This window comes from Rhinatrema bivittatum, chromosome 11, assembly GCF_901001135.1.
Source record: "Rhinatrema bivittatum chromosome 11, aRhiBiv1.1, whole genome shotgun sequence".
Lineage (NCBI taxonomy): Eukaryota > Metazoa > Chordata > Amphibia > Gymnophiona > Rhinatrematidae > Rhinatrema > Rhinatrema bivittatum.
Window position 1 is genome coordinate 5,079,669 of NC_042625.1, and position 21,035 is coordinate 5,100,703.

At 47.0% G+C, this 21,035-nt stretch overlaps 1 protein-coding gene across 1 annotated transcript in view; it reads right to left on the minus strand.

Annotated features, from left to right (window-relative positions):
* Nucleotides 1-896: 896 nt before the first annotated feature.
* The window catches only part of SF3A1 (splicing factor 3a subunit 1), a 195,297-nt gene continuing 175,158 nt past the window's right edge, over nucleotides 897-21,035 (minus strand). Inside the window, 3 exon segments of the mRNA XM_029572040.1 lie at nucleotides 897-1,792; nucleotides 2,202-2,273; nucleotides 14,602-14,703. Coding sequence (XP_029427900.1) covers nucleotides 1,691-1,792; nucleotides 2,202-2,273; nucleotides 14,602-14,703 — 276 coding nt within the window. The 3' untranslated portion in view covers nucleotides 897-1,690.

Sequence of the window (21,035 nt, forward strand, 5' to 3'; positions counted from 1 at the left end):
TATAAAAATAATAATAAATAAAATAAATATTTAAAAACATAAGTGCCATGCTGAGTCAGACGAAAGATCCACGAGTCCAGCATTCTGTTTCTGAAAGTGGCCAATCCCTAAAAGTATATTCAGTTTGTTGCTGGTCACTCCCTATGCTACGTGGTGGGTCTCCCTGAGTCACCTGTTTAATAACTATTTATGGACTTTTCTTCCAGGAACTTGTCCAACCCCTTTTTAAACCCAGCTATGCTAGTTGCCTAAACACATCTTCTGGTAACAAATTCCACAGCTTGATTGTGCATTGAGCGAAAAACATTTAGAATTGTACTAAAAACTTAGAAAAAAGTCCCTCAGCGATGATTTCACATTGAATCAGGGTGTGAATCTGCTGCTTTGTGTAATTTAGAAGCTTCATTTTAACAGCGGCAGCCGGGTGTCTTGAGCTGGGCTGTGGGAGGTAGAACTGTGCAGCATACACTGCCCTGACCCGGGGACACCACACCTTTTAGAAAAACTAAGTAACAAATTGACAAAGGCTCAACAAACCAAGATGAGCAGAAACCTTGCTCAAGCCCCATGCAGGGTCCAAGGCAACAATTACAGAAACTCAAAGCTGCCACATCAGAACTAGTCCTCTTTGGTTCATGGATCATGCTCTTTGCTCATTGGGCCAGAGTTACACCAGGAAAACTCCAAAAAGAATGCAAAGAATCAGTTAATTGGCAGTAAGAACAAATATCCACATAATCCTTTCCTTCCTGAGGCTAATTAAATATAAAAAAAATTATTTAATGCCAAATTAATGATCTATCCTTAAAACTGAGTGGTACAAGATAAGGACCATAGGAGCCAACTAACTTGCTCAATTGCAAGAGCCTAAAGAAAACAAGGTCTTATACCTGTAATATGTCCAGATAAAAGTGAAGCTTTATTGAACATTCATTACATCAACCTAATGTCAAATTGACTGAGCATGACTGTTTCTCAAGTCCCTTTAAGACAATTTTTAAGATAATGCTGAATCAGTTTGTCTCATAACCCACAGATGGTCTCCTAGCAGATACACACAGATAGCTGCAGAAACAAGAGCAAACTATCAAGATTTTAATTTCACAATGCGTCAAAGGCAACTCTGAAGCGATAGTTAAGCTACAGTAGTAAGCAATCTGCTTTGTAAAATAAAACAGTATATGTCTAAGATGATACAGAAAATGGAACCAGCAAGAGGCTTTCAGTCTTTCTACAGTTACATTGTAACAGTTTATTACACATTAACATTTTCTTAGACAGCACAGCAGCAGCTGTTCAGAAATGATGCAAGGAGTAAGGTTCAATTCAGTCCAGGAATATATCTATATATATATATATAAAAAAGCAACACGGCTATTACGAGAGCCTGAAATTTTAATCAGTTGTAAAACACTAGGACATTACACAAGGTTTCTGGTAGAAATAACTAGTAGATACTAAAGCCTAATGTCGATCAGTCCAAAATAAAATTAAAGAACCATGTTAGCAAAAGGAAAAGAAAGACAGCATCCCAATATCTGCTGGTAGTAGAAAGGAAAGTCTGTGGTGGCTATGTGTTTCAGTTCTTCTAGCTGAACTATCAAAACGATGAATTTGAGTGATTTGGATTTACAGACTGACCCACAGCTCCCCTTGGGCAGTGATTTAAAATCTTTTAGCAATTTGGTCATTATTTCTTCCTGCCTCCTCTCTCTTTGAGAGCCAAGTGAATGACAGAGCCATTAACCATGTTGTAGTAGGCCAAGGAATTTGAGTCCTTAATAAAGATGCCCTGAAAAGTAGAACAGAATAAAAATGAGGCCATGAGGTTCTTAAAAAAACAAAACAAAAACCAAACACCATATAATTTTAAATCATATATGGGAGGCATACACAATCTAACATTTAAGCTACAATTCTTGTACCTCAAAGAGAAACTATTTTTCTTCCACCTCCACATCCAGAAAACCAGTGCAACAGGATATTCTTGTAAAGCCTGAACTATGATGTATCTCACAAACAATAACATTTTTGTATAGTACCTAATAAAAGGAGAAGGAGAAGGATCTACTGGGTTCCACTGCTTAAGGAAGGAGTCCAGTAAGGATATGGGGGCAGAGTCCTTGGTTTTCAGGGCAGACATAAGATACTAATCTATAAAGTGATTCAAGAAAGACATCTCACATCTGTGACACACTCACTTCATACTGCAGCTTCTGTTTTCCAGCAGGCATTCCTGTGGCTTCATGAATCTTCACCTTGATAACAGACACCTAGAACATCAAAGATTGATATCAGCCTCAGCTCAAAAGCACCCATGAACTGGTGCAGCACATTTCACCCTCTCTTTCTGCCCCACTCTTTATTCACCTAACACATGCTTCCTAAAAGCATCCTCTGCCCAGTCTTCATTTGGTCTTAAATAAAGTCAACCACAGACTGTACTGTATAATTCGATTGAATCAGTATTTGCGAAAACTTTGTTTTTGAATGGGAAAACACTGGCAAAAACACAACCCTGACCCAGGATCTGTTTAAGAGGGATCTCATCTCCACAAATGCTGCATTTACACTATTTTATTATTAGGTTATATAAATATTAGTGTAAGATGTGTGGACCCTTGCTGCTGTAGTGAGATTGGCTCAATCTACAGGGAAGGCCCTGTGACCAACAGCTGGCAGAGCTACACAGAGAAGAGAATGATTAGGAGCTTCACCTATACTAACCCCTGTCCCCCTGGCTTCCGGGGGCCAGCAGGTTTTAGGAAAGAGTCTCTATGGTTATAGTGTAGGCATTGATCCAGGGCCAGACTAGGGTCAAAGGCAGGCAGAAAGCTAGAATGCTCAGTGTTCAGGCAATGGTCAGATCCGGAAGTCAGTCCAAGGGGAGGGGAGGAGAGGAGATGAGGCAAGGCTGGGCCGGAGAGACGAGACAAGGCTGGAATGCAGGAAACAGGAGCAGCAACACACTACACTTTCCTGTGTAGATGACTTGAAGCTGAGGCAATGTTAGGGTGCGTGATAAAATCAAGAAGCACCGGGCAGCCCTGGTTCCCATCATGGGCCCCTTAAGAGGCGGTGCGGCATGCGCGTGCATGCCTAGAGGCAACCCACAGAAGAGGAAGAAAGATGAGGCGATGGTGGCGAATTGTCAGGATGAACTCACTGGGTGTCTCCTGGCATTGAAGGGATGGAGTGCTGCTGGTCGTGGGTGGCTCCCATGACCGGCAAACGTAACAGTACCCACCTTTTTAAGCCCTCTCCTGAGGTTTCTGGGTCTTGTTGTTGGGGAAAGTGGCGATGAAATTTCTTTATTAATAAGGGAACTTGAAGGTTGGCTACTGGCACCCAGGAGGATTTCTCTGGACCATAGTTCTTTCATGCTATGAGATATTCCAGTTTATTGTATCTTTTCTGAACGTCCAGGATTTCCTGTACTCTTAGTGGGAGTCTTCTTCCGAATAGACCTCTGCAGATTTGGGAGGCTATCAGTAAGGCCAATAGAAAAGTAATGGTTTCAATATGGAAACATGGAAAACATCATGGATTCTTAACATGACTGGAAGTTTGAGTTGGTAAGTGACAAGCCCCATTTGATATAAGACTGGGAAAGGGCCAATAAGTCTGGGTGCCAAATGAAGAGAAGGAACTTGGAGGCACAGATTCTGCGTGCTTAACTACACCAAGTCCACCACTTTGAATTGCGGAGCTGGTCTGTGCCTTATCAGCATGCTTTTTAGCCTGAGCTGCTGCCTTAGAGATCAAGTGGCTGATTTGCAGTCCAAAGATCCTGGAGTTCTTGAGCAGTGAGGCGGGCTGGACAGAGTACAGAGAGCGATATTGGTAGACGAACCTGTGGATGTATGCCGTACCCAACATTGAAGGGAGAGGAGCCTGTGGCATTACTGTCATGATTGTTGTGTGAAAACTCAGCCCATGGGAAGAGAATGGACCAATCTTCTTGTCTCTCCTTGACATACAGGTGAATGACGGTTTTGAGGACTTGACCAATTTTGTATGGCCATTGCCTTGAGGATGATAGGCAGTAATGAGATCCAAGGTAATGCTGAATTTTTACAAAGACCCTTCCAGTATCGGGCCATGAACTGGACTCCTCTGTCAGAAAGGATGTGAGAAGATAGCCAATGTAGTTTGAAGACAAACTGGACAAAGAGACGTGCTACTTTCAGAGCAGAAGACAAGCCTGGGAGAGGAATGAAATATGTCATCTTGGAGAATCTATCCACCACGACTGATATTGTGATGTAGCCATGTGAGCAAGGATGGTCCATTATAAATTGTTTCTTAGTTTAAACTCTGTACTGTCTTCCATTGCCCAGGTTTTATGCTCCCTGTTTAATGTAACTTTACTTTCTACCTTGATGTTAATTGGTTTCCCCTCAGTTACATTGTAAACCGGTACGATAAGACCTAGTCTTGAGCATCGGTATAGGAAAAGAAATTAAATAAATAAATAAATAAATAAATCAGTAGACAGATGGTTCCAGGGTTCCTTGGGGGCTGGCAATGGCTGTAGCAGCCCCCAAGGTCAGGCATGAGCAGTTTTATTCTGCACATAGACAGGGCAAGACTCCTTGTAACTCTTTACATCTGTTTTCACCTGGGGCCACTAATAGTGGTGCTGAAGGAATTCAAGGGTATGGGCCACTTCAGGATGCCTTGCCAGGCATGAGTTGTATGCTCATTTTAACACTTTCTCCTGGAGATGCTTAGTTACTACAATCTTTCCTGGGAGAACCGGTGTAGCAGTGGCAACAATAATCTTTGCTGGATCGATAATATGCTAAGGTGTCTCAATTATTTCTTCCGTTTGGAAAGAGCGGGAGAGGGCATCCGCTCTCTGACTCGACTGCTGGACGGTAGCGGCGCTCAAAATCAAACCAACTAAAGAAGAGAGACCAGTGGGCCTGGTGGGGGATAACCTGTTATGTTTCTTGAAGGTACTCAATATTCTTGTGGTCCGTGTAAATCATAATTTGGTGCTTGGCCCCTTCTAGGAAGTGCCACCATTCTTCTAGTGCCAATTTCACTGCGAAGAGTTCACAATCCCCAATCGTGTAGTTACTCTTTACCGGAGAGAACTTTCTGGAGAAGAATGAACACAGCAGGAGGCTCCCTTGGTCGCTGTGTTGATTGAAGACAGCCCCTACCCCAAGGGTAGCAACATCTACCACCAGGACAAAGGGGCGATCAGGATCTGGGTACTGTAGGCCAAGGTCCTTGGGATAAGGCTTGCTTGAGAGCCTGGAAGGCGTTGACAGCTTCTGTAGATAAATTCCAGGTATCTGCCCCCTTTCAGGTCAAGGAGATAAGTGGTGCTGCGAGGGTTGAATACAAAGGGAAGAAATGGTGGTAGTAAACAAATCCTAGAAAATGCTGTAGGCATCCAAAGGCTGACTGGCTGGGACCACTCTAGAATTGCTTTCTGTTCTGCAGGATCCATGAGGAAGCCGGTCCACAAAATGAGGTAACCTAAGAAAATAAGTTACTCTTGCTCAAACAGACACCTCTCAAATTTACTTTACAGATGATGATCTCATAGTCGCTGTAACATCTGTTTAACATGTTCCCGGTGCAGAGTCAGGGATTGAGAACAGATGAGTATGTCATCAAGGTAGATCAAAGCATAGGAATACAAGAGATCTCAAAAAAAATTATTCACCATATTTTGAAAGACTGCTGGGGCATTGCAGCATCCGAGTGGCATGACACAGTATTTATAATGTCCATCTTGTGTATTGAACATGGTTTTCCACTTATTTCCCTCTCTGATGCGAATGAGATTGTAAGCTCCCCATAGATCTAACTTGGTGAGACATTGGCACCTTGCAGGCGATCAAACAGCTCTGAGATGAGAGGTAGCATGTACCAGTTCTTTTTTCTGTGATGGCATTAAGGCCCTGGTAGTCAATGCAAGGCCCGAGGGTGCCATCTTTCTTGGCCACGAAGAAAAAACCTGCTCCAGCGGGGAAAGAAGATGGCTGAATAAAGACCCTTGCCAAGTTCTCCTTGATGTGCAGAATCATGACCTCAGGTGTCTGGAACAGATAACGGGTAGACCCTTACCTGCAGGGGTAATTTGTCTGGAAGAAGGTCGATACCACAGTTGTAAGAGTGGTGTATGGGCAAGGTTTCAGTCTGCTGCTTCGAGAATACATTGACAAATTCAGCATACTGTGGCAGGAGCCCTGGTATAGTGACAGCCAGAGTCAGGCGGGCCTGCAGATGAACGGGTGTGAGATAATTGGCAAAACAAGAGGAGCCCCAACGTGTCAGTTCCAGAGACTGACAGTTGACACCTAGCTGGTGTTGTTGAAGCCAGGGTAACCAGAAGCTAACTGGATTCATGGCCCAGGGAATCACATAGAATGAGATGGTCTCCTTGAGCAGGGGGCTGGTCCAAAGGGTCAGAGTTGCTGTAATCTCTGAGACATGTCTTGGAAGAGGATCTTTGTATACCGAGGAGACAGTTACTGGGTATTCCAAGATAGTGGTATGAATTTTATGTTTATGAACCAGGGCTTGGGTCAATGAAATTCCCTCTCGCTCTGGAATTCAAGAAGGCCTCTGTATCCAGCTGACAATGCTCAGTGAAAACGGAGGAGAGGTTCTGGCCTAAGGTTTCCTCCCAGATCAACCCTAAGCACGGGAGTTTCCTGATTTCTCAAGGTACTATTTATTTATTTATTTTATTTTATTTATTTATTAGTTTTTATATACCGGGGTTCCTGTATAAAATACATATCACCTCGGTTTACAAGGAAATGAAACTAACGCCCTCGCAGGGCGATTTACATTGAAACGAGAAAAACACTTCAAACAGGTAACAGATAAAGAGGTGGGCATAACAGGGATTATAGGAAGAAACTATAGAAACGACATGTGTTTAGCATGTCCAATTTGTTTTGATAATGCTGCTGGGAAAACTATGTACAAACCTATGTACAGGGGGGAGGTGGTTCAAAGTCTATCCTTTGGTAGAATACAGAGATTGTATTCTTTCGACTCTTAGATGTCCGGGAATGCTTGTGCGAAAAGCCAGGTCTTTAGCTTCTTTTTGAACGTAGTGTGGCAAGGTTCTATACGAAGATCCGGTGGGAGCGAGTTCCAGAGTGTGGGACCCGCAGTGGATAGAGCTTGTTTCCTCAGGGAGGTTTTCGCCGGCTGGGTTACTCTGCCCGGAAGGATTGTCAGATGGCTTTGAACTGTGCAGATTATGCACGAGTTAAATTGGGAGAACTTTCCAAAACATGTGAGCAGATGTTGGAGCAGCTGTAACTTGGGTGCACACTGATATAACAGGAAGAGCCTATATTACTGTGTAAAATTTACCTGGTTAAGAGGCAGTGTTTTCAGAAGTAGAACCAGGTATCTTAGAATACAGTATAAAAGACTATGATGCTAAGTGTCCACCACCAGCACAGCATAGGCACAGGCCCAGCTGCCTTCTTTGGAGTTTTTCCTTTGGGGAGAGCTTAGCTTGGCCCAGCTGCATGGGCTCCTTTGGTACTTTGGGTTCTGGATATGATCCCGGGATTAGGGGTGTCTGGAAATGAGGCACCAATACTACCAGGCGCCAGATTGCTTTATGCGCCTGAGCCCTTTTGTGGAAGATCAAGGCATCCAATAAGTTGGGAATATCTCTGCCAGCCAATTTATCTTTGATTCTGCTGGAAAGTCCTTGTATTGGGGGAAGGAGACTGTCCTTCCCCCAATACAGTTCGGAGGCAAGAGTGTGGAACTCTCTGGCATACTCCCTGAGAGTTCAAGAACCCTGCCAAATCCGGAGCAGGTCAGCTGCCAAGGAGGAGGGCCGACCAGGCTCTTCAAAGACTAGTTGAAGACTGGAGCAGAGGGTCATCACATTCCCATATGGAAGAGGCCCAATCCAGTGCAGTACTGCTTAATGAGAGGATGTAAGTCACCTTGGACCAATTGGTGGAAATGAGACTGGACCAACTCAAAATGCATGTAACATTAATTGATGAATCCACGGCATTCTTTGGGATCCCCCTGATAACATGGTGGCAGAGGGAGCTGTGGGACTGGTTGAGGTGGAAACACAGGGTGGGGAGGAGGTGGAGCTGCTGGAGGAGGTGCAGGTGCAGACATCAGGGCGCCCATACAGATCGTGAGTCTTTCAAGCAGAGCAGTTATCTGGTTCAGGCCAGGCCTGAAATAGCCTGGAGCGAAATCAGGGCCGAGTCCATGGCCTCAGAATCTATAAGGTCTGTGGACCCTTGCTGCTGTGGCGAGATTGGCTCAACTTACAGGGAAAGCCCCATAGGCTCTCAACAACAGCTGATGGAGCTAAGCAGAGAAGAGACTAGGAGCTTCATCTATTCCCTCTTTCCCCTTGGACTGAGTCCTTGGGTTCCAGGGGCCGGCAGATCTCAGGCGAGTCTCTCTATGGCTATAGCGTAGTCTTCAATCCAGGGCCAGACCAGGGTTAAAGGCAGGTGGCAAACAAGAATGGTCAGGCAAATGTCAGATCCAGAAGTCAGTCCAAGCGGAGACAAGGAGACAAAGCAAGGCTGGGCAAGGAAGACTAGGTAAGGCTGGAACTCAGGAAACAGGAGCAGCAACACACACTACATTTTCCGGTGTAGATGACCTGTTGATGAGGCGATGCTAGGGTGGCACAGCTGAGCCTTAAGTACCTAGCCGTGTGACATCATTAGGAGGTGTGGCAGACTGGGTACCGTTACGGGCCCCTTAAGGGGTGGTGTGGCATGCACTCATGCGCCTAGAGGCAGCCCACAGGGAAGGGAGGGAAGGGAGGAAAATGGGGTGATGGTAGCGTCTTGCCACAACGAGCTCGCCAAGCATGTCTCAGGCAGTGAAGGGGCGAGTGCTGCCAGTCATGGGTGGCTTCCACATACAGGCAAATTGGAGAAATTACTTACCTGATAATTTCGTTTTCCTTAGTGTAGACAGATGGACTCAGGACCAATGGGTATAGTGTACTCCTGATAGCAGCTGGAGACTGAGTCAGATTTCAATCTGACGTCAGCACTACATATACCCGTGCAAGAAGCTCTGCTCTTCAGTATTCTCATCGAAAAGCAATTGTGGATATATGTATGTTTGAATAACTTGATTAACTTAAACTGGTTGACGTTATTTCTAGCTGGAGACCGCCGGTGCACTCAACCGAGAAACGCAGACACCCGGAAACTAGTCTGGCTTACCCATTCTTGTCTTGCTCTTGGGGATTGTGATTGTCCCCCGAGGTTTCCGTATTTTAGGGCAGCCGTGGGCGGGATGCTGAGTCCATCCATCTACACTAAGGAAAATGAAATTATCAGGTAAGTAATTTCCCCATTTCCTAGCGTGTAGCAGATGGACTCAGGACCAATGGGATGTACAAAAGCTACTCCCGAACCGGGTGGAAGGCTGCCTGTGGCCCACTTAGTACTGCCCTTGCGAATGCTGTGTCCTCCCGGGCCTGCACATCCAGGCGGTAGAACATCGAAAAGGTGTGGAGGACCACGTCGCCGCCCGACAGATCTCGGCGGGTGACAGCATCTTGGTTTCTGCCCAGGACACTGCCGGGGCCCTTGTGGAATGGGCCTTGACTTGTAGAGGTGGAAGCTTTCCTGCCTTTACGTAGGCCACCTTGATTACTTCTTTGAGCAAGCGGGCTATGGTTGCCCGCGAGGCCGCTTCCCCTTGTTTCTTCCCGCTGTGAAGTACGAATAGGTGGTCAGTCTTTCGTACGGATTCCGATCTTTCCAGGTATTGGACTAGGAGACTGCCGACGTTCAGATGGTGAAGAAGGCGTGAGTCTTACAAGTCCTTATGCTCATCTGGAGATGGTTGCGAGATGGTTTGGTTTAGATGGAAATGAGAAACTACCTTTGGAAGGAAGGAGGGGATAGTACGGAGCTGTATGGATCCCAGTATGAATCTAAGGAACGGCTCCCAACAGGATAGTGCTTGAAGTTCGGAGATGCGACGGGCTGAACATATTGCCACTAGAAATGCAGTCTTCATGGTCAGGAGCCGTAGGTCTGAAGGAAGCTCCCGCCAGGAAGTCTAGTACTAGATTGAGATTCCATAGGGGCACTGGCCACTTTAGTGGTGGTTGGATTTTTTTGACCCCTCTCGGGAAATGGAATACATCTGGATGGGATGATAGTGTGATGCCGTCCACTTTGGCTCTGAAGTAGGCCAGCGCGGCCACCTGAACCTTGATGGAATTGAGACACAACCCCTTCTTCAAGCCGTCCTGCAGAAATTCCAGGATCATGGGGATTTTGACTGTCCGCGGGAGGATGTCGCAGTCCTCACACCAGGCTTCGAATATTCTTCATATTCGTATGTAGGTTAGAGACGTGGAAAACTTGCGTGCTGGGAGTAAGGTGTCAATCACTGTCCCCGAGTATCCGCTCTTCTTCAGGCGAGTCCTCTCAATGGCCAGACTGTAAGAGAGAATAGAGTTGGGTCTTCGTGGAGGATCGGTCCTTGCTGGAGCAGGTCCCTTTGTGGTGGTAGACACAGAGGGTTCCCCGCCAGAAGTCTTCGCATGTCTGTGTACCATGGCCTTCCTAGCCAGTCCGGGGCCACTAGAAGTACTAGCCCCCTGTGGTGTTCTATCTTGTGGATGAGCCCACCCAGCAGTGGCCACTACTGGGTGGATTCCCTAGGATTGTTGTTCTTGTCTGCGGCTGAAGAACTTGGGAACTTGGGCGTTGGACCGGGTTGCCAGAAGATCCATGGCTGGTGTTTCCCAGCGGTTTACTATCAACTGGAAGGTTGTGGTCGACAGCCTCAATTCCCCTGGGTCTAGACTCTCTCTGCTGAGGTAATCCGCAGTGAATTTGTCTTTTCCCGCGATGTGAGCGGCTGAGATCCCTTGTAGGTTTGCCTCCACCCATGCTATTAGGGGGTCTATTTCCAGGGACACCTGTTGGCTTCTGGTTCCTCCATGGCGGTTGATGTAGGCAACTGTTGTGGCCCGGAACTGGTAGGGATGGTCCAGTATCGCGAAGCGTAGAAAGTGCTGATGTTCATGATGGACCGGGATGTGGAGACAGGGTTCTGACAGATCCAAAGAGGTCAGGAATTCTCCCGGCTGTACTGCCCTTATGACCGAAAGTAGGGTTTCCATGTGAAAGTGAGGAACCCTCAGGTAGCGATTGACGGACTTGAGGTCCAGAATGGGCCGGAACGTTCTCTCTTTCTTGGGGACGATAAAATAGATGGAATAGTGCCCAGTATTTTGTTGGTGCATGGGCACCGGTGTTATTGCCCTTAGAGTGAGCAGTTCTGTCAGTGTGGTTTCCACCACCGTCCTCTTGGAGGGGGCGTGGCACGGTGATTTCAGAAATTTGTTTGGAGGAATACTGTGGAAGTCCAGGTAGTATCCCTCTCGAATGATGGTTATCTTGACCCATCTTTGGTAGAATAGGGCAAGCCTGCCCCTTATGGCTTCTTCCTGTGGATGGGTCTGTTGATTCTCATTGTGGGGTGTGGCTGGGGCCTGGACCTGAGCCGGCTCCCCTCTTGTTGTGTCTGTTCCGAAAGGACTGGCCTCTGCCTGCGGGGTGAGGTGTTTGGTATGTGTTTTTGTATGGTCTGAAATACTGGGATCCTCTGCCCTTGGATCTTTGGGGAGAGGGGCGTTGGTTTCTTTGTTCCTGTCCTCCGGTAACCGAGGTTCTGGGGGATTCGCCCCATTTGTCGGCTGACTCCTCCAGTTTGCTTCCGAACAGGAGAGCATCTTTAAAAGTCATCCTTGTGAGTTTCGTCTTGGAAGTCGCATCGGCTGACCAACTTCAGAGCCAGAGTTGCCTTCTCGCTGCCACTATGGATGAGATGCCCCTGGCTGAGGTGTGCACCAGGTCGGAGGTCGCATCCGTGAGGAAAGATATTTATTTATTTTATTTAAAAACTTTTATATACCGGTATTAGTATGCATACATCATACCGGTATCTAATGTTTTGATGGACGTGGTTGCGTCCCTGGACAGTGACAAGCAGGCACTTGTTACCACGGTGCAGCAGGCAGCGATCTGTAGGGACATAGCTGCGACATCAAATGACTGTTTAAGGATGGATTCCTGACGTCTGTCCTGGACATCCTTGAGTGCAGCTCCTCCTTTGACTGGAATGGTGGTGCGTTTTGAGACCGCGCAGACCATGGCGTCCACTTTGGGGAACCCCAGGAGTTCTTTTGGCTGAGGGTTCCAGAGGGTACAGGGCTGGCCTCCGGGGCATTCCATTCCAGGTCAATCAGTTGTTGTACGGCCTGCAGCATTTTGGAAATGGCATGAGGCCTGACGAAGCCCGCCCAAAACCAGGTTCGTCTTTAGCTCCGCTGCGGAGCTTGTGCCTGGGATGGCCAGCGTCTTCAGGCTCAGAGACATGAGGTCTGATAGATCGTCTTTGGAGAAGAAACGCATCATGGTTCGGTATGGTTCTGTCCCTGGAGGGATTTCCCCTTCCTCCAGGGAGTGCAGCTCTTCCTCAGAGGTGTCTGTGTACCTTAAGGGGAAGCTTTTGCCCAGAGGCGGCACGTCTCGGGGTGGACGAGAGGGGCCTAGAAGGTTTTGTTCTTCTGGTGGAAACTGAGGCTGTGTCACAAATGGCACAGATTGCACCTGGACGAAGGTTTGCAGCCCTTAGAAGAATTCCACCCAGGAAAAGATCCCTGGGTCCATATTGAATCCAGTGGTGTTTGCAGAGGAGCCCACCGGAGGAGGGCTGGAGCAGGGGATAGAGAGGTTCGGTGTACTGTCATTGGTGGAGCCAGATTCCTCTACTGACTGAGGTGGGCCTTGTCTCAGTTCCCCCAGAGCCTCTTCACACTGTAGGCACAGAGCAGAGGCCACTTCGTGTTTCGCAGCTCTCAAGTGGCAGGCTGGGCAGAAGGCTTGTCCCTTGGCCGGCAGTGCCATGATTTGTGCGCGTGGCGTGGTTCAAACTCGTCTATGCGCGTATGTGTGCGCACCGGAGGCTTATTTGTGCATTCCGGGTGCGCCGATGCTGTGCGTGCAATATGTGCATGCAGGCCTGCGCTTGGCAAGATGCGCGTCACTGGGCACAGGCTAATTTGTGTGCCCGGCACCGTGAACATGCCGTTGTGCGCGCCATGTGCGCACAAGTAGTTTGTGTGCACGGCTCAGTTGTGCGGACAAGACGGCGATCAAAGGGGGGAAATGGCGCCGACGACCACACGGGCAAGATGGCGACTCCCCCCCCCTTCCCGGAGGGTCTCCACGTGGAAGGACCCTCGCGCCGGATCGGGGCCTAGCCTGGACAGGGCTGCTCATCCTGATGGGACGGATGCCGGATGGCGATCTGTATGGCTCACCGAGCCTTGGAGATTTAACTAGTTTTCTACCTTACCTTGTCTCTGTGCTTCCCAGTCTCGTGCCAGGCGGTCTCCGGCTGCGGGGGGAGAGGGGAATACCTTCACCGCCGTGCTCTGTATTGCACCCGCTGCCTCTCAGCCACTCCTGTTCCTGGGGGCTAAGTCCACGCCAGGAACCAGCTACCGGACCGAGGCTTACCTCTGAGGGATCTCGGAAATCACCTCAAGAATTCTCAACTGGGGGAGGGACCCTTAGGTATCTCTGCAGGAGAGCGGGGCTCATCTTGTAGAGGTAAGATTTTCTTTCTTCTTTGGTTTGGATTTCATCTAACGCTGTGCGCGTGTGTAGAGTCCCAAACTGCTAAGGAGACAGAGAAATACTGACGAGCAGAGCTTCCTGCATGGGTATACGTAGTGCTGACATTAGATTGAAATCTGACTCCGTCTCCAACTGCTATCAGGAGTACACTATACCCATTGGTCCTGAGTCCATCTACTACATGTTAGGAAACTAACAATTACCTTCTTTTGATGCCAAATGACATTCCCTGGTTAGTGGTGCACTGCTATTTCTAATGCTATAAGTTCTCAAAGTTCTGATTTTGGTCTACAGTTTAAAAAAAATTATTCAGATCATGCATTCTATTTGTGTCGCACTCTTACTATTATCTGTTGATAAGAAAGCACCACATTTCCTTTTTGGGAACAAGATATAAATCTGATGATATGCTTTCCCAGCTCTCTCCCTTGTACGCTGAGGAGAAATCCTGCTCATGGTATGGAAAAGAATGAGGTGGGTTGGCTCAGTGGCAGCACACAACACTGCCATGTGAAGGGTCCCCAGTTCAATTCCCAGACTGGGCCTTCTACACCCAGGAGCGGTGCAGTTAAGAATGTTGTGGAGGCAGTATTCACAGCTCCTGGCCGAAGGAGTTGTGATCACTGTTCAGAATGACACCTAGTAGCTAGATTTTGAGCCCAGGAGTCTCAACCTCAGGACCATTGCTGAGGATCTAGTGAAATAAAGGAAAAATTCACAGGTAGTTGTGATCAAAGGCCCTTGGCACCATGATCCCAGGACTGGTTCCAACTGAGCTGGACGAAGAAAGGAGAAACTATTGGGCAAAAATAAAAAGCTGAAAAAAAATCCTTCATCCCCACATAAGTTTGCTCCTACCTGGCAAAGTGTCCTTTCATCTCACTCACATTCAGCAAAGTCTCATCTCCTTTCTTTTTTTGCCATATGAAAATAGACTATGCACCTGATCTGGAAGCGGAAGGGTGAACATCAACATCTGGCCATTCAGCTTCCATTCTGTCTTATCCTGCATGTTGGGTACCTGAACTTTGACTGTGACTGGACCCTATTCAGAAAAACATCACAGAGAGATTTCAAAGAAAATCATGAAAATACAGTAGTAATATGGGATAACTAGAAATATTTTCATGCTACACTATTATATTTTTAATTTAAACAGAAACCACTGTTCTCAATGACAAAGAATCTCTTAATACAGCATATGTCAGACATACATAAAGGTACACATCACAGATTATGCTCAGAAAGCTAAGACTACATGCATCAGAGCAAATAAAGCAAAATTGCTTACCTTGTAATAGGTGTTATCCCAGGACAGCAGGATGTAGTCCTCACATATGGGTGACATCGGTAATGGAGCCCTATGTACGGAAAAACTTCTTTAAAAGTTTCCATGAAACTTTTGACTGGCACCAGAGTGCCTACTGAGCATGCCCAGCATGCCATGATATTCCCTGCCACAGGGGTCTCCCTTCAGTCTTGTTTTGTAGCAATAAGCATTAGCCAAAAATAAAATAATAAAACGTATCGGACCCAACTCCGCGGGGTGGCGGGTGGGTTTCGTGAGGACTACATCCTGCTGTCCTGGGATAACACCTATTACAAGGTAAGCAATTTTGCTTTATCCCAGGACAAGCAGGATGCTAGTCCTCACATATGGGTGATTAGCAAGCTAGAGGCCGAGTCATTTTGTAGTGAAGCAACAGTGAAGTATTGTTGATGAAATGAATCAGCCGAAGATCACAGCAGGTTGGATGTAGAAGGAGTTGGGATTAAACTGGAAACAAGTTCTTTAAGACGGCTGGTCGATAGGCCGAATCTTGTCTTCCTTCTTCGTCTAAACAGTAGTGAGCTGTAAAAGTGTGAAGAGAACTCCATGTTGCTGCTTTACAAATGTCCAGAATAGGCACAGAGCGAAGGTGTGCTACTGAAGTTGACATTGCTCTGACTGAGTGTGCTTTTACTCGCCCTTGAAGAGTAAGGCCTGCTTTTTCATAACAAAATTGTATGCAATCTGCTAGCCAGTTTGACAAAGAATGCTTTCCCACTGCTTTACCTGGTTTGTTTGGATCATAGGATACAAACAGCTGACTGGATTTCCTTTGGGCTGTTGTGCGGTTTAAATAGAAGGATAACGCACGTTTACAGTCCAAAGTGTGTAAGGCTCTTTCACCCTGATGGGAATGAGGCCTAGGAAAGAATGTTGGTAAAACTATGGATTGGTTCAAGTGAAATTCCGTAACACCCTTAGGAAGGAATTTTGGATGTGTACGGAGGACTACTCTGTCATGTAGGAACTTTGTAAAAGGTTCGTATGTGACTAGCGCTTGTAGTTCGCTGACCCTTCTAGCTGATGTAATGGCTATGAGAAATACCGTTTTCCAAGTAAGGTATTTAAGGTCACAGGTATTTATGGGTTCAAATGGAGAACGCATAAGCCTAGTTAATACTACGTTCAGATCCCATTGTATGCTTGGGGAATGAACTGGAGGTTTAATGTGAGTTAGGCCTCTCATGAATCTACTTACGAGAGGCTGTGTAGAAATAGGTGCATCTCCCAGCTTGTTATGGTAAGCTGAGATTGCACTTAAGTGTACCCTTACAGATGACGTCTGAAGACCAGAGTCTGAGAGATGGTAAAGGTAATCTAGTAGCGAAGTAGTGGAGCAAGTGAAAGGATCTAAATCCTTCTGAGTGCACCACAAAGTAAACAGTTTCCATTTGTAGGAATAATTTTTTCTAGTGGAAGGTTTACGTGCAGCTATCAGCACTTGAGATATAGTGGTTGGAAGGTTGAGTGGTTGTAAGATCAAGCTTTCAACATCCATGCTGTCAGGGACAGGGATTGAAGGTTGGGATGGCGCAACTGACCCTGTTCCTGAGTTATGAGATTGGGAGCTACTCCCAGGCGAATTGGATCCCTGACTGAGAGATCCAGCAGTGTGGGGAACCATACCTGTCGAGGCCAGTATGGGGCTATGAGTATCATAGTCCCCTTGTCCTGTTGTAGTTTCACTAGTGTTTTGGTTATGAGTGGTATCGGTGGATACGCGTATAACAGGCCTGAATTCCAATGGCGAGCAAATGCGTCATTTGGTAGGCTGTTCTGCTGTCGGAGTAGAGAGCAGTAATTGTTCACTTTGTAGTTGAGCTGGGATGCAAAGAGATCTATCGTCGGTTGACCCCAGCGTTGGAAGATCTTGGATGCTATTGCTGGATCCAAGGACCATTCGTGCGGTTGGAACTGACGACTGAGGCGATCCGCTACTATGTTGTGGATGCCTGCTAGGTAAGTGGCCCGTAGAAGAATCGAGTGTGTCAGGGCCCAGTCCCAAATCTGTGCTGCTTCTTGACAAAGGAGGTAGGAACCTGTCCCCCCTTGTTTGTTGATGTACCACATGGCTACTGTATTGTCCGTTTGGATCAGAACAGTCTTGTATGAAAGGCAGTCCTTGAACGCATGTAGCGCATAGCGTATAGCTCGAAGCTCCAGGAAGTTTATTTGAAAGGAGGCTTCGAGCTTTGTCCACTTGCCCTGTGTCTTTAGTTGACCGATGTGTGCTCCCCACCCCAAGGTGGATGCATCTGTAGTTAAAGTCACTTGTGGAACTGGTTGCTGGAAAGGTAGGCCTTTGAGCAGGTTGTTCATTGATGTCCACCAGACGAGTGCTGCTCTGAGGTCTGGTGTGATATGAATGGGCGTGGACATTGGTTGAGTGGCTTGTATCCACTGTGCTTTGAGTGTCCATTGCAGTAGTCGCATGGTTAATCTGGCCATGGGAGTTACGTGAACTGTGGAAGCCATGTGCCCTAGAAGAATTAGGCACTGGTGAGCTGTTACCTGGAATTGGTTTCGAAGATTGTGAGTCAAAAGGACAAGTGTTTGAGCACGATCTCTTGGAAGAAAAGCTTTTGCTATCGTAGTGTTTAGCTCTGCACCTATGAACTGTATAAGATGATTTGGTGACAGATTGGATTTCTGGTAGTTGATGAGAAATCCCAAGGAGTGAAGCACATGGATAGTGAGCTTGAGAGAAGTGAGAGCTCCTTCTTTTGATTGACTCTTGATGAGCCAATCGTCCAGGTAAGGGAACACGTGCACCCTTTGTGGAGGTGTGCCACTGCTGCAGCCATGCACTTTGTGAATACTCGTGGTGCTGATGCAAGGCCGAATGGCAGCACTTTGTATTGAAAGTGTTGATCCATTACCCAAAATCGCAGGTACTGGCAATGAGGAGGAAAGATGGGGATGTGAGCGTAGGCATCTTGAAGATCCAGAGAGCAGAGCCAATCTCCCCTTTGAAGAAGAGGTAGAATGGTGCCTAAGGACACCATCCTGAATTTTTCTTTTTTGAGAAATTTGTTGAGATTTCTGAGGTCTAGAATGGGACGAAGGCCTCCTGTTTTCTTTGGAATGAGGAAATATCTGGAGTAGAATCCTCTGCCCTTTTGAGGTCCAGGAACTGGTTCTATGGCCCTGGCTTTCAGAAGGGTGGATAATTCTGTTTGAAGAATTATGGAATGTTGATTTATTGTCCAAGATGGAAGTGGTGGGTTTTCTTTTGGAACAGTAAGAAAATCCAGTTTGTAACCGTGAGCTGTGATGGATAACACCCACTGGTCGGTGGTGATGGAGGTCCAAATGCTGTGAAAGTATTTTATTCGACCCCCCCACTGGTATGTTTGGGAATGGGTTAATACGGCTGCTGCTCTCTGGGGCTTTTCAAAAACCAGATGTAGTGGCAGTTTGTGGTGGTGGTTGAGCCCTTGCAGGCCTCTGCCTAGGCTGTTGGCGTTGAGGTGGGCGGGCTGTTCTGGGCCTATTTGCTGGTGGGTAATACCTGCGTGGACGGTAGTAAGGACGTCTGGTATCACGCCTTGGGATCTTTCTTGTGGAAGACTGAGTATCCTGTGGTAGTAAGGACAACTGCTTTAGGGTCTCTGTGTGGTCCTTCATAGTCGCCACAGCTTCTTTTACCTTTTCCCCAAAAAGGTTATCCCCCACACAAGGAAGATCAGCCAAGCGTTCTTGCACCTCTGGACGTAGATCAGAGGCTTTTAGCCATGCCCATCTGCGTGCAGCTATGCCTGAAGCAGAGAGTCTTGCTGCAGTCTCGAAGCAGTCATAAGTGGCTCTGACCTCGTGCTTCCCTGATTCGAGGCCTTTATGAATGATGGTTTGGAGTTGATCCTGATACTGGTCAGGAAGAGACAGGGTTAGGTCTTGAACCTGCTTCCAGAGGTTCCTTTGATACTGGTTCATATATAGCTGGTATGATGTTATTTTTGATACCAGCATGGAACCCTGACAAACCTTGCGTCCCAGGTTATCTAGAAATCTACTTTCCTTCCCAGGAGGTGTAGATGAATGGGATTTCAGTCTCTTCGCCTTCTTCTGGGCGGATTCTACGACGACTGACTGATGTGGCAACTGAGACTTTTGAAAACCTGGGATAGGTTGCACTAAGTAAGTTGCCTCTGACCTTTTGTTTACCGGTGACACTGTTCCTGGATGCTCCCATATTCTGTATTGAAGTTCTTGGAAAACTTCATGGACAGGGACTGCTAGCATTTCTTTAGGAGGGTCCACAAACTGCAGAACCTCCAATGTTTTTTGTCTCGCATCCACCTCTGTTTGTAATTGAAAGGGGATGGTTTCAGCCATATCCTTTACAAAATTTGTAAAGGAGAGGTCCTCAGGAGGTGACTTCCTGTGGTCGTCAGGTGGAGAAGGTTCTGAAAATATCTCTTCATCCGAAGAATATTCAGAACTGGTGTCCACAGGCATCTCACGTGGGGTGTGGTGAGTGACTGGTTCACTAGGTCGTGATGGCAGCAGAGGAGAACGAGGCCTTGGAGGTCTTGGTATCCCAGATGGGCCTGGAATGGGCTCCTCTGGTGCTTTACTGGAAAGAATGTCCAGGAGCGTGTCTAATTTGGTGATGACTGGATGTAGCATCGAGACATCTGCTTTGGGCATCGGAGTTGGCACCGGTGAGGATACCGGAGTAGGCATCGGGATCGGTTCCCGTGGCATCGGTGTCATCGATGGCGCTGGATCCCTCGGAGTTGGAATCGGCATCGATGGAGGTGTCGATGGCTGAGGCGGAATCGCATCGCGCAGAGCCTGTTGCACCGCTTGACGTATAAACGTGTCAAGTTCCACTCTCATAACTGGTGATATCAGAGCAGCTATGGAGGGAGGCGGTGTTGGCGATGCCGATACCTCCTCAGAGCCCTGAGGAGGTACGGAGTCCGGCACCGATATCGGTGGGGATCGCCCTGAATCACTAGGCCTCGAAGCCTCCGCCCCCGTCCGGGGTTTCTTTGCGGGTGAGGCCGTACCTGACGATGGGTCCTTGGTCATCGGTGTTTGGCGTCTTCGATGCCTGTGTCGATGTTTTTCTTTTTGTTTCTCACTGCCCGAAGTCGATGCTTTTGATGACACTGATGGTGAAGGCGTGGAAGCATCTCCCGCTTCCGGACGACTTTTCTTCAGTAAAACTTGACGAACTGATCCTGATGGCGATGACTGCACGGAAGTCGATGCCTTCGGAAGCAATTGTATATTAAACAATTGTTCCATCTTCTCAGTTTGGAGACGACGGCCTTTCAAGGTCATCTCCGCACAGGATTTACAGAATTGAATATTGTGGTCTTTGCCTAGGCAAAGAACACATTCAAAGTGCGAGTCGGTTATGGACATCGTCCGCGCACAGTTTGGGCATTTTTTAAACCCGGAGGCCATGTCGCTGGACAGCCGTCGACGGCGATGACCTAAAAAAGTCTGTCCCGGCTGGAAACCGAAAAGGAAAAAAAGTTACCGCAGTGATAACTAAGGGAAACCCTTGCGGTGGAGATAATTTTTTTCCCGAAAAGATAAACTTTTTAAAGGAGGTGAAATCACCTCAGGACTCCAATAGACCGCGATGCTAAGTGCTTCGCGGAAAAAAGAAGACTGAAGGGAGACCCCTGTGGCAGGGAATATCATGGCATGCTCAGTAGGCACTCTGGTGCCAGTCAAAAGTTTCATGGAAACTTTTAAAGAAGTTTTTCCGTACATAGGGCTCCATTACCAATGTCACCCATATGTGAGGACTAGCATCTGCTTGTCCTGGGATAAAACAAAGAATAATAAAGATATAAGTTGTGCTCATAAGTTTACATACCCCTGGCAGAATTTGTAAGATATGTAACATTTTAAGAAAACATCTTATTTTTAATGTGGTTCAAATTAAAACTATAATTCATCACAGAATAGCACAATCATTAAACAAACCATAGCAATAAGGGTAATAATAAAATGGTTCTGTTCAAAAGTTTATATACACTTGAATGTTTGGGCTGATAATATACACAAGTTGACACATTCAGGTT